Source organism: Oryzias latipes, chromosome 22, assembly GCF_002234675.1.
Source record: "Oryzias latipes chromosome 22, ASM223467v1".
Taxonomy (NCBI): Eukaryota; Metazoa; Chordata; class Actinopteri; order Beloniformes; family Adrianichthyidae; genus Oryzias; species Oryzias latipes.
Genome location: NC_019880.2, coordinates 823701 through 840011, shown reverse-complemented (window position 1 = coordinate 840011; position 16311 = coordinate 823701). Strand labels below are relative to the sequence as shown.

Here is a 16311-nt window from a genome sequence, read left to right as displayed (position 1 = left end):
AAGCATCAAGAGGCCTGGATAATGAGTGCGCGCGTGCAGGTGCACGCCAACGACATCACGGTCCTGAAAGCAGAAAACGAATCAAATCTGAAATCAAATCCATTGAAAAAGAAAAACAAGAAAACCTTTTAGATTCAACATTTAACTGATGTGGATGAAGGTCAACCAAACACCCGCTGCTCCCGCGTGCACAAAACACAAAAGAGCCCTTGCTGTGCACGTGCAGGCCGCACAGTCGCTGCGCGTGTTAGCGCAGATTCCGCGCACTAACCCGCGCGGCCTTTTCAAGCCTCCGTGCGTGCTGCTACTCGGCGTGCGGGATGGGGTCAAACGTCACGCGGCCTCCCTCTGAAGCAGCAGCGCAGAGGTGTCGCTTCCTGTACGCACGCGGGGTTCCCGCGCGGGGAAGGGACCGCGAGCGCCAGAGAGGAAGCGCCGTGAAGCGATTATTGTGTCCCACAAATGTGGAACATGCACGCGCGTCATCTGAGGAAACGTTGGTCTGTCAGTTGAATTCTTTCGTGCATTTCAATGAAATAAAAACAGAAAGAAAAGGTTTTTCATACCCAAATAGACAAAAATAAAAAAATAAAAACTGGCGCGAAACGTCTGCGTTCCCGGCCGGAGTGGACCCGGAACCAGGATGGTTCTGCTCGGTGTTTGTGATGACATGAGGCAGACGGGGAAGATCGCGAGGAGGAAGAGGAGGAGAAGAGAGTGGGGCTCAGGGATTCCTCGGAGGAAATCACGTCCACTTCAGGTTTCCGTTTTTAGGTTTTATTGTGAAACGGAGGAGAGCAGAGAAACGGTTTGGTTTGTTCTTTTGTTGTCACGCGCAGCTTTAAGCGCGTTTTCCTGCTAGACAATGAAGATGAATCCATGATGCGCGTGCGTCAACAACAAACAGATGCGTCATATAGCATCCACGGTTTTCCTTTCAGATGGGGCAGAATAGGATGATGATGAGGATGAGGAGGGTTGCAGATGTTGGGGGTGTGCGGGGGGGGGGGGGGTCCCCGTGTTCTTGTCATGTCAAACTTTGCACCAATGGCGCCTCAGCATCGCCCGGACCGGAGCGCGGAGAGGCGGGCTGCGCCAATGAGCGGCGCGCTGGCGACCTAAGCCCCGCCCCCCGGTTCCAGCAGATGTAAGCTGCCCGCTGCGCCGTCACGAACATCGAGCGTCTGAACTTCTGGTCGTCGTCGCGCACGAAGAGTTCTCGCTGATCGCGGCTGTGGACGGCGGGCACGCTGGACGCGCAGCAGGATCCCCGCAGGAGCCACGAACCGGAAACCGTGTACTTCCTCTGCGGGTTCAACGCCATGGGTGAGTCCGTCGTTGGATCTTGTAGACGGTGGGGTCGCGCGCGCTCACACGCGTCCCCCGCGGGACAGACTGATGAGACTTTAGCTGAAGTGTCGGAGGCGTTCATCCAGAGGAACGGCGGATGTGGAGCTGACAGGCACGCGCGGGGATCCGCGTGCGTTCGGCCTCCGTTCCGGATCCCGCAGAAACTTGCAGAACAGAAACAAAACAAAAAAAGTTTTGTGCCGCAAAAACAGGCAGAAAGCGTGATTTAATCTCGCGGGATCTTTCAGACTGAAGTTCATCCAGATGCTTCAGACGTTTCAGACATTGAGGGGGGAGCGGGGGGGGGCTCGCGCCTGTGTCACTGTTGTCTGTTTGTTTTTGACACCAGAACCCGCCTTCGGAGAGGTCAACCAGCTCGGCGGGGTCTTCGTGAACGGCCGGCCGCTCCCCAACGCCATCCGGCTCCGGATAGTGGAGCTGGCCCAGCTCGGGATTCGGCCCTGTGACATCAGCCGGCAGCTGCGCGTCTCTCACGGCTGCGTCAGTAAAATCCTGGCGCGCTACAACGAGACCGGCTCCATCCTCCCGGGGGCCATCGGAGGCAGCAAGCCGCGGGTCACCACCCCCACCGTGGTGAAGCACATACGGACGTACAAGCAGAGAGACCCCGGGATTTTTGCCTGGGAGATCCGGGACCGGCTGCTGGCCGACGGGGTCTGCGACAAGTTCAACCTGCCGTCCGTGAGCTCCATCAGCCGGATCCTCCGCAACAAGATCGGGAATCTGACCCCGCAGAGCCAGTACGAGGCGGGCAAGCCCGCGCCGCACGCTCCACCACAGCCCGCGTTACCATACAACCACCTGTACTCATACCCCGCATCCAAGGTGCCCACCCCCCCGGGCATGCCCACCCTTCCCGGACACATGGCCATGCACAGGATTTGGCCCTCGTCGCACTCCGTCACGGACATTCTGGGGATCCGGTCCATCACGGAGCAGCAAAGTAAGTTCTGTTCGGCGCGCGCGCGCGTGTTTTCAGAGAAACTCTTCTGCTGATGGAAACGCGTCTAAAGGTCAAGAGAGCCTCAGATGAGCTGCAGAGCGCGTGCTCGCGGCCGGGTCGCGCAGAGCGCGCCCGCGCGCGCGTCAGGCTCACAGAACTCGCCGTTCAACCAAACCGCAGATGTTTTGGAAAGAGTGAAACGGGATCCGGCATGAATCACGGGTAATGGTGGGCTCGGCTGCGCGGGGGCCTGTGAGCCGGCGGAGGGGTGGGGGCGCGAGCTCGCAGCAGAGGCGTCCCGCCGCCGTCAGGGAACCGGCGGGATCCGCCTCAAAGTCCCGCTGCAAAATGACCGCAGACGAAGTTGCGTTTTTATTTGCTGTTATTTTCTGGAGTTAAACTGAGTCAGGACTCCGGCCTCTGTTCCGGCGCGGCTCGCAGGCAAACAGCAGCAAGAAAAGGTTCGATCCCGTATCTGCTCCGCGCAGAGCAGGAAGGCAAAGAAAAGCCTCAGTCTGCGGGTCAAACCGCAACTTCAGGAAATCTGCGCCATTTTTACTAAATGCTGCAATTAAAGTTGGTCAACAATTGTCAGAAAATGAGAAGATTTCCTGAAGTTATTTCCACGAAACGTGGACCAAAGTTAAACTAAAATATTCATATTTCAGAAAGTAAAAACTAGCTAAAGCTCGCGGCGGTGCACGCGGCTCAAACTCAGGACTTCTAAACTAAAACTGATGTAAGGAGCAGCCACGAGCGCGCGCCGCTCCTCTTCTCCTGCTCCTCCTGCCTGTTGTTGCTCCTCAGTCGGTGTCAGATTTTTCCTGCCAGGCGCCAAACCGAGGACCGCGCGCGCCAGTCAGACACGGCGGTCCAGGTCAAAAAATAAAAAATATATAAAAGGAAGAAGAAAAGAAAACCCGAAAACAACTTAAGAAAATTAAAACTAAAGCTGGATTGTTTTAAATGAAGTCCAGAACATCAAAGCAGCCTAAAGCTAAAAGTTTTAGATTAAAAACACAAACACCTCACTGCGCAGGCGCCTCCGTTAGCGGCCTAAATCTGCCGAAAACGTTGATCTGCACGTTAAAACGGAGCAGAAATACATGAAGAAAGAGATTTACCGGGATGTCAGCGGGGGTCACAGTGCTGTCGGGGTGCGGTGAGGGGGGGGGGGGGGGGGGGCACACCGCTTTAGAGGCCTAACGATTCTGTCTGAAACCGGCGCTCGTGCGCTCAATGTCCGTGCCTGCAATTTTTTGTTTTTAAAGTTTATTTACAAAATAGAAAAACTGTCCAAATATTTTTGTCAAGTTTCCATATTTTTTTATTTCATTTATTAAATTCCACTTTTCTCAAAATTTCTTCTATTTCTCAGGATTTGTCCCAAATCTGTCGTTAATGAAACTTAACGGCTGATTTACGTTAATTACGTTGTTTTTAATTTTATCTGGAAGGGGACATTGCGCGCATGCGTGACTCCTTCACACTTATCTCCTTATCCAAATCAAAACATTTATTTTATTTTAAAACTGTATTTTCTGTCCAGCGCGCGTGTTTGTCTGCGCGGGGCGACATGTGAAAAATTTGAAAAAGAAAAAAAAAGGGTTTAAAAGTAGAAACTGTCGGATTTTCAGGTGAGTCCCGCGCGCTTCCCGCTGCAGGAGCCGCTCAGGTGTTTCCTGCAGAACCTAATCAGCTGATTAAGGCGCTTTTTCAGGGCGGACGGAGGCTGAAGGCCCCGATATGAGCGCGTGCAATTTTAACATTAAAAAAACCCATGCAAATAGGCGCGGGAGCACGCGCGCGGCTTTTCTAATTTAAAGTATATATTTAGTTACCTGTTCTACCTAAAATGCAGAAAATATTTTGCTAAAATAAAATAGTTTGCATTTATTTACGACAAACTTTGGAGGACAAACGTCCTGAAATCTGTTTAATATTTTTTATTCCACAATTCTCATTTTCTATGAATTAAATATATTTAGGAAAATGAGACTAAAACCATCAGATGCTGCATCAACATTTATCTTTTTAAAAATCAATGACAGAAACTTCAATTCTGTAATCACAGAAGTTATGAACGCAAACAGAGGAGCTTCAAAGTCATTCACGCAAACTTTAGTCGTGCGTGACCAGACTGTGATGCGTTTGCGAGACCTGATCCTGATCTGGAAAATCCTACTTTAGAGGAAGAACCGCGCTTTTCCTGCAGAAAACAATCAAAAAATCCAGATCAGGAAAGTTTCAGGTTCGAATCCCTCGGAAGAAGCAGAAGCTCGGAGACCACCCCTGAGAAGAAGACCTGGCGCGCGGCTCCGAAGCTGGCGGGAATTCCCCCCGTGAAACGGCGTTGGTCTGCCAGAGGAGCTCACCTCATTTATCCGTCGATCAGCCTCAACCCCCCCCCCCCCCCCCCAAAATATATCAGGGGGGGGGGGGGGCTTCCTCAGTTTGTAAAACTCTGAGGTTCCACGCGCGCGGAGGTTCCATCACGTCATTCATGATGTTGTCATCAGTGTTGTCTGTCACTCACTCACCTTCATGTTTCTGTCACTGCAGACGCAGAGTGGATCGCCCACAGTGAGCAGCTCTGTCACAGCACCCCGCACCCCTCCCTGCCCCCCTCCCACCCCAGCGTCACCCTCCACGGGGTGCAGCGGCACCACGTCGGCCTGTGTGACCGGACCCACGTGGCGGCCGGCCAGTGGCAGTGCTCTCTGTCCCCACAGCTGTGACGCCATGAAGCTCCACGAACTATTGCCACGACGGGGAGGGGGGAAGACCCCCCCTACCCCCCGGGAGTAAACATTCAAAACAACCGAGGAAGGACCGACGCGCCGCTCCACGTCACATCGGCCAGAGACCGGGTAACGTCCCGCACCACCGACACACCGCACGCGCGGCTGTAGCCCCCGCGTTGCCCCCCACAGTCGCTCATGAGGAGAGAGGACCCCCCCCCCCCCCCCTGTACAAAGACGTTTATTTATTAGCTGGAGGTGCGTTGAATGAAGTGCAATTTGGCCTCGCGGACAGTGTGGAACCTGCACGTGTTCGGGCGGAGCTGGGACGGTTCTGGTGTCGGACCGGGGCCGGTAACACCTGCCAGATGTTGCACAAAGAAGCTGAATGTATTCCGGTCTGCGGCTGTTCCCGGTCCGGACGGGGTTCGGTTGTTTGCAGAATCCAGATCCACAGATTTTCTAAGTCGTGCGGGTTCGGGGTGGTGGTGGGGGGGTTAGAGGTGCCCCACGTGCGTCACGGCTCGAGGCCCCGCTTGCCGGTGGAGGCGCGCGGACCGGCCGGTCTGTGGGTTCAGACGTTTGTGTGACTGAAGGTCAATAAAGACGTTTTCAAACCAGCAACCTCTGATTCCTGCAGCTTTTTTTCTTTAGGCCCGCTGACCCGAACGCGACCCCCCCAGCCCCCCCGGCAGGCCAAACCGGGCCTGTCGAGGCGACGCGGGGCGTTCATCACGCGCCGGACAGCTGACAAATGAAGCCAAATGATGCAAAAATTCTTTCTGCAACTTTTGCGGGAGGGGGGGGGGGGCAATAAGTTAGCGAGCATGTCTGGCCCTGCAGTGGAAAGAAGGGATTTAAACAAAGTGGGCTCCAGCGAAGAGGTGCAGAGGGATTGATGGCCTGATAAAGTTCCTCACCTGCCCCCACCCCCCCAGCAGAAACAGTGTCAACAGCCTCTGCGGGAGGGGCTGATTTGACTTGGAAAACTCTCCTGCGTCCCGCGGTCACGGACCGTTGCTCAGGGATGGTGGCGTTCCTCTGACCGTACGTGAACCACATCACAGGGATTGGAGGATCACGTGCTGGCTGGACCCCCCCTCCCACGAACATCCATCACCACCTGCGCGTGACCCCCCCCCCCCCTCTGAAAAAGGCTCTTTGTATTTAATTACCGCAAAAAAAGAGAAACTTTTTTACCTGCAGAACGCCCCCCCCCCCACATCATGAGAGGGGATCGTCTCATGGAGGGGGGGGGACTGCATTGAGGCCTTCAGCTCTGCAGAACGCAACCGTCTTTGCGCACACCTGGTGCACGCGCCCGTGCACACGCTTCATTGCCTTAACACGTCGTGCAAATTGTGAGCATTTTCACGGATGATAATTATCAGCTGCATTTGCATGGGGGGGGGGGCAGAGAGAAGAGAAATGTTGGAAGGGTGTGAAGAAAAGGAGGAGGGGGGGGTTACACTGATGATTTATGGGGGGGGGGGGCTGTCAGTTCTGCCACAGAAGCTGAGAACTTCATTTCAGAAACAGGGGTGGGAGGGAGGGGTAGGGTGGGGTTATACAGCCACAGATCGACTCTCTGTGTTTGTCTGTCAATACCGACCCCCCCCCCCCCCCCGGCCAAAAAAAGGAGCGTGCGTGAAGGGTAGCGCTCAGGCTACGCAGCAGGTGCGCGCGCTTTCGCATGTTTGTGGAAACGATGACTGATTGGGGGGGGGGGGGCGGTGGTTGTTTTAGGTTTCTGCAGGAGGGGGGGGGGGGGCAGCTCATCTTCACAGGCCGAGAAACTGCAGCGATGACGCAAAAAAAACTTTATTAGCAAAAAGCAGGAAAACAAAACAGAAGAAAAGAAAAGGGATTTTTATGCACAGGGAGCACGCGCTCGCTCACACAATTCTGTGCACGTTAACCCCCCCCCCCCAATAAAAATAAACATTGAGGAAGCGCGTGGATTCAAGCTCTACGCGTGCACGAGGGTCTCCAAAAACGAGGACTGCTCATGAAAATGATCAGAATCAGTTTCTGAAACCGCTCTTTCTTTTAACCTGTTCAGACCCGCGCTAACATGTGAGCTAACCCGCTTTGGTCACAGGAGCCAGTGATAACGACGTTAACCCACAATGTGATGCCCACGCGCGCACGCCATCTGAAGAGGTTAAGACTTGAAAAATGTATAAATGGAGCTGCAAACATTTAGATTTAATCTAAAGAGAAATGTTTCCAGAGAACAGAAAGAACCAGAACAGAATATTTCAAACGTTTTCCTTTATTAGAAAAACCCGCTCTGTGACCCCCCCTGAGTGTTACCAGTGTGTCTGCAGCCATCCTGACATGTATTCATACACCAGCAGCATCACGGCTCCGCCTGCAGACATGAACACAACCAAATAAACGACAGACAAACATTTGTCTCATTTCTGTTTTTCTACAAAATAATGTGTCAAATGTCAAAGTTTCCCGTTTCCGTCACAGCAGTTTATGACTTTACATTATTGTCTATTATTTTCTATTATTGTCTATATATTATTATTATATTTTCAGGTTTATTCATGTTTGGATGCAGCGCATATGAATAAACATTCCTGTCAACATGCCAGTTACCCAAAGGGCTATTTTTCATCTGCAGTCCCTCTAGACGTTAAAATCACCATAAAAGATAAAAATATATTTACATAACATTACATATATAGATGAAACCACACATAAAGTAAATTGGTGATAAAACAATCCAAGTCAGACAAATGAACATTAACAGACGGCAGGTTCAGAGTTCAGAGCTCTGACTGTCACTGAGGCGTTTGTGTGTCATAAATGACATCAATCACATATTTTTTTATAAGTTTGAGGCTTTATCTGGGGGGGCAGATCGATGATCTGGGGGGGCAGATCGATGATCTTCGTGCTGAAATGCGTCCCAAATTAAGTGAACGGTCAGCTGATTCAGCATCAAGGTGAGCTGAACCTGCAGGCGTGTGTCCAACAGGGTCCAGAAGGTTCTGGATCCTCAGACAGGGGGAGCGAGCGGATCCAGAGGGGAGGGGGGCTTTTCTGAGGCCCGGCTCAGGAAAACCCGTGTTGTGGCGTGGAACGGATCAATGCGGTTCCTCCCCACCACTCCAACAGGAACGCGCTTTCACGGCCTCCTTTGGTAAAATGGAGTTTGCTGAAAGTCTGACGTTCAAAAAAGGTCAAATTCTGACGACAGCAGACGGCGTTGAGGTTTTTAGCAGCCGAGATTCTTCAGAGCTCTGATCTGAGAAAGCCTCTACTGTGTGGAGTGTCCTAAAGGTTCTGATCCTGGTACCTGGTCCGAGTCTCATTATCTTGGGAACGAGGCCCTTGTAGAGCGCCAAGAACCTGTTTTAAAGACAAAGCAGAGAAGATAAATGTGTGCTTTGCAGAACCGCTCCTGTGGATCAGACACATTCCGAGGCTTCGTCTCTCAAATAAAAATCTTCTTCCAGCGAGCGGCTGGACTGATGTGACGGATGACGGCGTGCCGTTGTGCGCCGCATAAGTGGAGACATTCCCTTCTGCTTAATGCATTCAAGGTGATGAGTGGCCGCCAGCCTCTGCCTCGTGCCCCCTGTCCTGCTCCCTGCCCCCGCCATGATGGCGTTAATAAGGCTCAGCCCACTTCCTCTCCGGCCTTCTGTCTGATTAGATTGACCCACGGAGCGCCGCGCGCCTCGTTAGGGGCTGCTTAACGACGTCTCCCATAGGGACCACTAATTAGCCGGGACTGTGTTGTGTTACCGAGGGGGACTGGATGTGGCGCACGGGGGCACACTCCCTGCACCCCCGTTTCAGCGCCGCTCCCCTCACTAACGACGTCCTCCAAACATTAGGGCGGTCCAGCAGGGGGAAGCGGACAGCCGCAGGCCACTGCCAACAAAACATTCATCACGTGCAGCCGGCATTGCTCCTGAAGGGAGACGCTGCACCACAGCCCAGCTCAAACTCCACATTCTGACGTGCACTTGTGTGATGACATGTACCCCCCCTGGTTCGTACCCCTCTTCGCGGTACACCAGAGCCATGGTCTGGAGGCAGGTGCGGTACTTGATCTGCCCCGGCTGGGGCTGGGGGCCCTGGATGCGGCTCTTGGCCACGTCGAAGGGAATGTTGACGCAGGAGGAGATGGTTCCTGACAGGAGGCCGATGGTGAACTTCCTCAGGAACTCCAGCGTGGCGTCCTGCAGAGAACAGTCAGAGGAACGGCGTTGGTGACAAACGTCCCGCCACGGTCTGGACAGAACACGGAGGCAGCAGAGCATTGAACTGCAAAGCTGGCATGAAAGCTGGGATCATTTTCTGGTAGCAGGGGGCAGATTAGTGCTTCCTGGCTGGCAGAAGCCCTCTGATTGGCTGAAATGAAGCACATGTTCTTTGGGGAGTCAAGATGGAGGATTTATAAACAGGGTTCATGCAGGCAGACTGGGGAGGCATATGGGGACAATTTGGGTAATTGGGCTGTGACTCGGCACAGGGGCATTACTGTACCGGGGCGGCCCAGACTCACAGCTCTGACAGCTAATTGGCCAGGATATTTTTACAAATGACAGCAGTCTTCTGGGTCCAGGCCTTCCTCAAGAAGCCGGACACCCCAAGAGTGGCGGTAAATCAACAGCTAATCCCACTTCTCCAGGTTTTCTCAAGTGGGATGCGGTGAGAGAGGGGGGGCGATGGCGCTGCGGCCGAGGTGCACCCATCAGCCCACTTCCTAATAGCCTTGAGCAAACAAGTCCTCAGGCGGCCGGCGGAGCGCCCTCCTCGGCCTCCATCTGCTATTCAAATGTCTCTCCAGGAGGAGCCGGGCTCAGATTTGACTACAGTCACGACTGACTTGTAAGCTCATTGCTCATGTTGCAGACAAACCCCCACCACCTCTGATGGCCGCGTGCCGCGTTCGGCCGCGCACACACCGGACCGTCCCAAAGGCCTGGTCCTCATCCTCAGGGGGGGGGAATCATTCGCCTCCCCGCAAAGACACTGGAGGATGTCAGAGGCCGGCCTCCCGCCGAAAGTACTACTGTCTGCTTCCAATTAGTTCATTGGAGTTAATCGAATGCTCTGGTTTGTACATGTGGAACCGGCGTATGGTAACGTTTCCATTAAACAAAATTAACTTTTGTTTGGGCCATCAGGCTCTGCCGGATGTGTAATCTGAGACTTTGAGGATGTTATGAAGAGCAAACAGACGAGGTATTAGTGCGGCTGATCTTCCAAGCGTCCCTCTGATTTCTGCTTCCTCCTTCCAGTCTGCCTGCTCCTACCATGAAAGCTTGTTGTTCTTCTCTGGAACCCGACAGGACTGGACGAGTCAGCCAGACAAAAACAACAAAACCCAAACCAGCTCCGAGCTCCGCCTTCCCTCCCCTGCGCTCTGTTACCGGGCTGGGAGGAACGGCGTCCTTCACGTTGAAGTAGAAGCCAAAGTAGATCATGTTGAAAACTCCATGGCGTCCCAGCGTGGAGGTTAACCCTTTGTTCAGGCCCCTCAGCCCCCACCCGTCCACCTGGATGATGCGCCGGGCTTGTGCGAAGGCGGACGGTTGCTGTTGGGACGAAGCCTGGGGTCAGACAGAGACCGCTGCACGCCAACCGGGACTCTAACCCTCTGACTTCCAGCTACCTCTTTGAAGGAGTCCCTGTTGGCTTGGAGACCGACCTTCACCACTTCAAACGGGTTGACGACGACGGCCTCCGTTAAACCTGAGCCCAGCCCCGCTGCAGACAGCGCCTGGGGGGGGGGGGGGGGAGGACATGATTTAGAGCTGAGGCAGCAGCAAAAAGGTTTTTGGAGAAACAGCAAAACAGAAGAAAGCTGCAAAGAGGAGAGTCAAGAGGTTTTTAGTCTCTGCACACAAACACATAGACGTATATGTATGTACACACACACACACACACACACACACAGGGGGTGGGGGTCTGAACTGCGTGTCAGATTCTATGTGCATACATTACATGCAGTGGTGTGTGTGTGTGTGTGTGTGTGTGTGTGTGTGTGGGTGTGTGTGTATGTGTGTGTGTGTGTGTGTGTGTGGGTGTGTGTGTGTGTGTGTGTGTGTGTGTGTGTGTGTGCGGGCTGCCGCATGGATGCGTGCTCAGAAAGAGGCGTCATGGGAACATGTCGAGAACGTGTCTATAGCTCGTTAGTCTTCCCGGCCTTTATGTGGCTGTCAGAACCGCGGCAGCCGTCCCTCACGTGTTTACACAGCCAGGCAGCACCTCCAGCTCCTCGCCGTGATTACTGCGCGCGTCCTCATTAATCAGACTGAAGGCATTCAGCTGGGCCGGCCCCATGAAGACACACGGGACATCTTTAAATCCGCTGCACTGGAGGTGTGTGTGACCATACTCCCAGGCCTTTGAGGGGTGTGGCCTAATGGAAAACTGTGCCGGGAAATTTGAAGCCAAAAAAACAGAACAAATAAACCAAAGCAGGGGTAAAAGACTGCTAGTTTGTTAAATGTCTGCTGTTCAAGAGCATCTGCTGGAAAACATTCATCTGTATGTATTTTATATCTTTATCTTCACTTTTTATTTAAATATTTGCATTCTGGAAGACTTGCTTTACCTCTCTGAGCGACTAGGACCCGCCTGTGTGGTCCGTTCTACCTGAACGGAACAGCAGACTGCAGTGGGCCGCCATCCGCCATGACAGATGGATGACGCGCTGAACGTGTCCACAAGGTGTCAGATTGGTAAATGTGGTTTTGGAGCGTTTGACCAGACCCAACTGCAGCGTGGGCGTGACGAAGGTGTAGATCTACCACACCAGACAAGACCCAAGGTGTAGATCTACCACACCAGACAAGACCCAAGGTGTAGATCTACCACACCAGACAAGACCCAAGGTGTAGATCTACCACACCAGACAAGACCCAAGGTGTAGATCTACCACACCAGACAAGACCCAAGGTGTAGATCTCTCACACCAGACAAGACCCAAGGTGTATATCTACCACACCAGACAAGACCCAAGGTGTAGATCTACCACACCAGACAAGACCCAAGGTGTAGATCTACCACACCAGACAAGACCCAAGGTGTAGATCTACCACACCAGACAAGACCCAAGGTGTAGATCTACCACACCAGACAAGACCCAAGGTGTAGATCTCTCACACCAGACAAGACCCAAGGTGTAGATCTACCACACCAGACAAGACCCAAGGTGTAGATCTACCACACCAGACAAGACCCAAGGTGTAGATCTACCACACCAGACAAGACCCAAGGTGTAGATCTACCACACCAGACAAGACCCAAGGTGTAGGCTGTCCAAAGAGGCGTCTGAAACAATCCAGCACATAACTGCAGGGTGTAAGATGCTGGCAGGTAAAGCATACATGGAGCGCCACAATCAAGTGGCTGGAATAATATACAGGAACATGTGTGCAGAATATGGACTGGAAACCCCAAGGTCAAAATGGGAAACACCTCTGAAGGTGGTAGAGTATGAGAGGGCAAAGATCCTGTGGGACTTCCAGATCCAGACTGATAGGATGGTAATGGAGAACCAACCAGACATTGTAGTGGTGGATAAAGAACAGAGGAAAGCCGTTGTGGTGGATGTGGCAGTGCCAAGCGATGGGAACATCAGGAAGAATGAACATGAGAAACTGGAGAAATACCAGGGACTCAGAGAAGAACTGGAGAAAGCCTGGAAAGTGAAGGTGACAGTGGTGCCTGTGGTAATTGGAGCACTGGGGGCAGTAACCCCCAAGCTGGAGGAGTGGCTACAACAGATACCTGGAAAGACCTCAGACCTCTCAGTCCAGAAAAGAACAGGAACAGCTAAGATACTGCAGGACCCTCAAGCTCCCAGTGTATATATACACACATATATGTACACATACACACACAGAAGATCGCAGAGCTGCAAGCTCCAGGGTGCTGCTAACAGCCTTCATCGTGTTGTGGAGGTCTTCATCGTGGAAGACGTTAGTCATCATGAAGTCATCACAGCTTCGGTTCAGACAGACAGACTCCATCAGTTTTATCTTCTCAAAGTTGGCAGAGCAAAGGAATAATCCGCTTCTAACGGCAAACATTTTCTATATTCAGAAAGTAAAAATGCTCTAAAACCCCACAACCCCCCCCTCGGAGCAGCAGTGAAAGCTGAATGTTAACAAGAACATTTGCATCTGCTGTGGTTTTCCTGCTGAGGACATTCTTGGCGTCTGTCTCAGCTTTCCTTTCTTTTGGCAGGTGAGCGGATTTCGGTGCTGTTGTTTCAGGTCTGTGTTTGTTTGGAAGACTCACCAAACCCGGAGACAGGGGGGTCAAAGCCAGGAGCTTCTTGTACTGCTCAAAGGTGAAGAACTGCAGGAGAAACATCAGGATCAATCAGCTTATTCAGACAGACACAGATGTGCTGAAAGTCCTCAGGAGTGTGTTCTCTGCAGAACGTCCTGAAGCACACGCTGCCTCTGATTTATCTGAGCAAAATGCCGAAATGCAGATTTCATTTGCTTTACTCCTCTGCTCAGAAATGCCTCCCATCAGCGAGCCCATCTTCTCAGTGGGAGCGTTATTTTTAACGTTCACTTTGTCTCCAGCATCTCATTACCAGGCAGCTTTATGCCAAGCATCCTGCTCCCTCTGCCCCCCCCTGCATGATGGGAGAGGACAGGGCTCCTGGGACGTCCTAGCGGAGCCTTTAGCCCACATGTGCGTCCCGTCAGAGGAGCTGCAGCCGGAGCGCTTTCACTTGGCACAGGGCCACGTAGAAACAGGATCCTGAGCGTTGCATGACATCCTCAGATGCTTTTCAGCTTTTTAAAGGCAAGCGTGAACATCCGTTACCTTGACTGCTCTCTTTGGAGTCTCAGCCAAAATTGGAGGCAGGATTCCCTTGTAGAAGCCAAAAAATCTGGAGACAGAAAAGAGATTGTGTCGGTGAAATGGGAGCCTCCCTGGCTTCACATGTCTAGAGGACAAGAAAAGTTGTCATCCAAAACTCCATCTCCTACGTCTTTATTCAGGAGATGAGAAACTCTGCAAACTGGAAGGAAGGCTGGAAAGAAGGACTGCCTCTGCTGGCTGCAGGAATCCTATTAACATATGAAAACATCTGAGCAGGATGAAGTCATAACATCAGAGAAGCACTTTCCCCAACGAGACTGTTTATTTAAGGGAAAACATGGCTGCTCCTCTCTGGGGGGGTCCTGTGGACGCGGCTGGAATGAGCAGGAATGCTGATAAATGCCCCCCCCCCAATCATCTGGTGTGGTTTGCTTTTAAACGTGGCGCTCTCACAAGAACCGACGACTGAAGCAAACCACGCAGCAAACTCCTGCAGTTCCAACAGCTGCTCATTAGGGGGCGCTATTGCCTGGAACAATCTCCAATCTGGACCAAAAACCTGCGTTCACACTGACGTAAACCGTTCCCGAGTTCATCTGGATTCACACTTAGGTGTTGAATCTTTTTGAGCTAATCTGATGATTATTTTTGCTATCTTTTCGTTTCTTTAGCCGTTTTAGCTTTTAGTTAGCATTGTTCCGCATTATTAGGATACATTTGAGGTTCCACTTTTTCAGTATCGTGACCGGTTTACACATTGAAAGATGCAGAAATAGATTTGTCTTTTCGCACGGCACATTTATGCAAATCAAGGCTTACTGATGATTTGAGCTCACGAAGCCTCTGCAGCTTCCAGCATTTCAAACAGGAAGTGTCATTAAAGTCGTTTTCTGACACGTCAGCCTCTCACATAGCGGAGCTGCTTTTCTTGGTTTATGGATGTTTGCGATCAAAAATAAGTAAATTCCATGGGGTTCTTCTTGACTCTCCAGGCATCATTAACCCTCCTCCCCCGTGCTTTACAGTGTGTGTTTGTATGCTCTTGAAAGCTCCTGATGAAGCTTTAGTCAACTGTAAAATGTTTACGGTTCTGTAGCATTTTTATCGTCTGTTGGTTCCATAATCTAATTAGAAATGAAGCAAATATGTTTTATTTAACAGCTGTAATAAAATTATTTTCTCTTCTTTTTTTTTTCTGTTTTAGATCCTCAAAAACTCTTAATTCAGGGTTTGGTAAAAAAATATTTTTTTCTCTCCTTGAGTTCTATTTTAAAAAGTATTTTGTGCAAAGTCTTTTGTTGGCGTAAAGGCGATGTTTGTCATCCTGGAACACATTTAGCGTTTACAGCGTTCTCTGTAAAAGTTCATGCCTTTTACTTTTGGGGAATATTAACGTGTGAAATCATTTTCTAAAATATTGATTGATAACCTCACATGCACTCGTGTACATGGAGAAAAAAAAATCTTTTGTTTGTAGGTATTTGAAAGATTTATTTTGAAGGGCGCTACAGTCCTTCCTGTCACAGAAACTGTCTGTCAAAGCGTCTCTTCCACATTTTCTAAACTGCATCATAAGCGAACATTCAGAAAGCTCCAGGTCATGTGATCGGCTGCGTTTGGGCCGATCTGAAGCAGAATGCGCTGAAACGTGTTTCCAGAGGAATCGGCCTGAATGACAGTGAAGGTCAGGAGGCGAAGCGACGAAGAGCATCAGCAGAGAAAACCAGATGAAAACCTGATACTGAAAGGTTTTCAGGACGCAGCTATAAAAAGACGTGACCGCCGGCGCCCAAACCCATCGCCAGCCGCAAACGCGCTGCACGTTCTGCAGGTACAGGAGCAGGATTTAAGAGAATGAAGCACCGCTCATTTCAGTCACTTGGGTGGCTCGCCAGTTTTGATTTAAGGCCAACGAGCAGCCAGGAAAAATAAAAAAGCTCCAAATCCAGATGAGCACTCGCATAGGAGAGGCTGTATTTGGAAAGGAACTGGGTTTATTTGTTGCTCTTCCACATTAAAAGCGTGTGAAACTATTTGATTCTATGAGTCTGAAGCCAGAGCAGAGAGAGTTTAGGACAGAGAAGACAGCTACGGCTTGTTTGTAAAGAGGACATTTGGTGTTTCTTTAGGGAACAAATGTGGATCTTAAACGGCCTTTAAATGAGTCAAAACACGGGCAGAGCAGAGGATTTACAACATTTGTTTGCATAGATCCTTTGAGGTGTTTGTTTTTTAAGGTGAAACCAGCAAATCCGACTTTCCTCCTCGCCTGAAATGCTCCTGGTGGGTTTTCTGAATCTCCCCTGCCTCGGCCTTCGGGCCCCTAACCAGGTGAAGCTTAGGTCCCAGATACGAGTAAGTCATTAGGCTTTGTGAAAATGACAAACTGTCACCGGCAGCAGCTACCTGCCCCCTCCCCCCTCCCACTCCAAA

The 16311-nt window shown here is 51.3% G+C and overlaps 2 protein-coding genes across 2 annotated transcripts in view; one reads left to right on the top strand and one right to left on the bottom strand.

Moving 5' to 3' along the window:
* The first annotated feature begins 1129 nt into the window (after positions 1-1129).
* Positions 1130-5679, top strand: pax9 (paired box 9). The gene is made up of 3 exons (XM_023951988.1): positions 1130-1326; positions 1700-2314; positions 4877-5679. The coding sequence occupies exons 1-3, from the start codon at positions 1323-1325 to the stop codon at positions 5050-5052; spliced, it is 795 nt and encodes a 264-aa protein (XP_023807756.1). The 5' UTR covers positions 1130-1322; the 3' UTR covers positions 5053-5679.
* Positions 5680-7312: 1633 nt separating this feature from the next.
* Positions 7313-16311, bottom strand: part of slc25a21 (solute carrier family 25 member 21) — a 76679-nt gene continuing 67680 nt past the window's right edge. The window contains exons 5-11 of the mRNA XM_023951433.1: positions 13879-13945; positions 13336-13395; positions 10700-10807; positions 10458-10622; positions 9079-9260; positions 8369-8421; positions 7313-7429 (exon numbers count right to left, since the gene is read on the bottom strand). Coding sequence (XP_023807201.1) covers positions 7368-7429; positions 8369-8421; positions 9079-9260; positions 10458-10622; positions 10700-10807; positions 13336-13395; positions 13879-13945 — 697 coding nt within the window. The 3' untranslated portion in view covers positions 7313-7367. The remainder of the gene's footprint in view (positions 7430-8368; positions 8422-9078; positions 9261-10457; positions 10623-10699; positions 10808-13335; positions 13396-13878; positions 13946-16311) is intronic.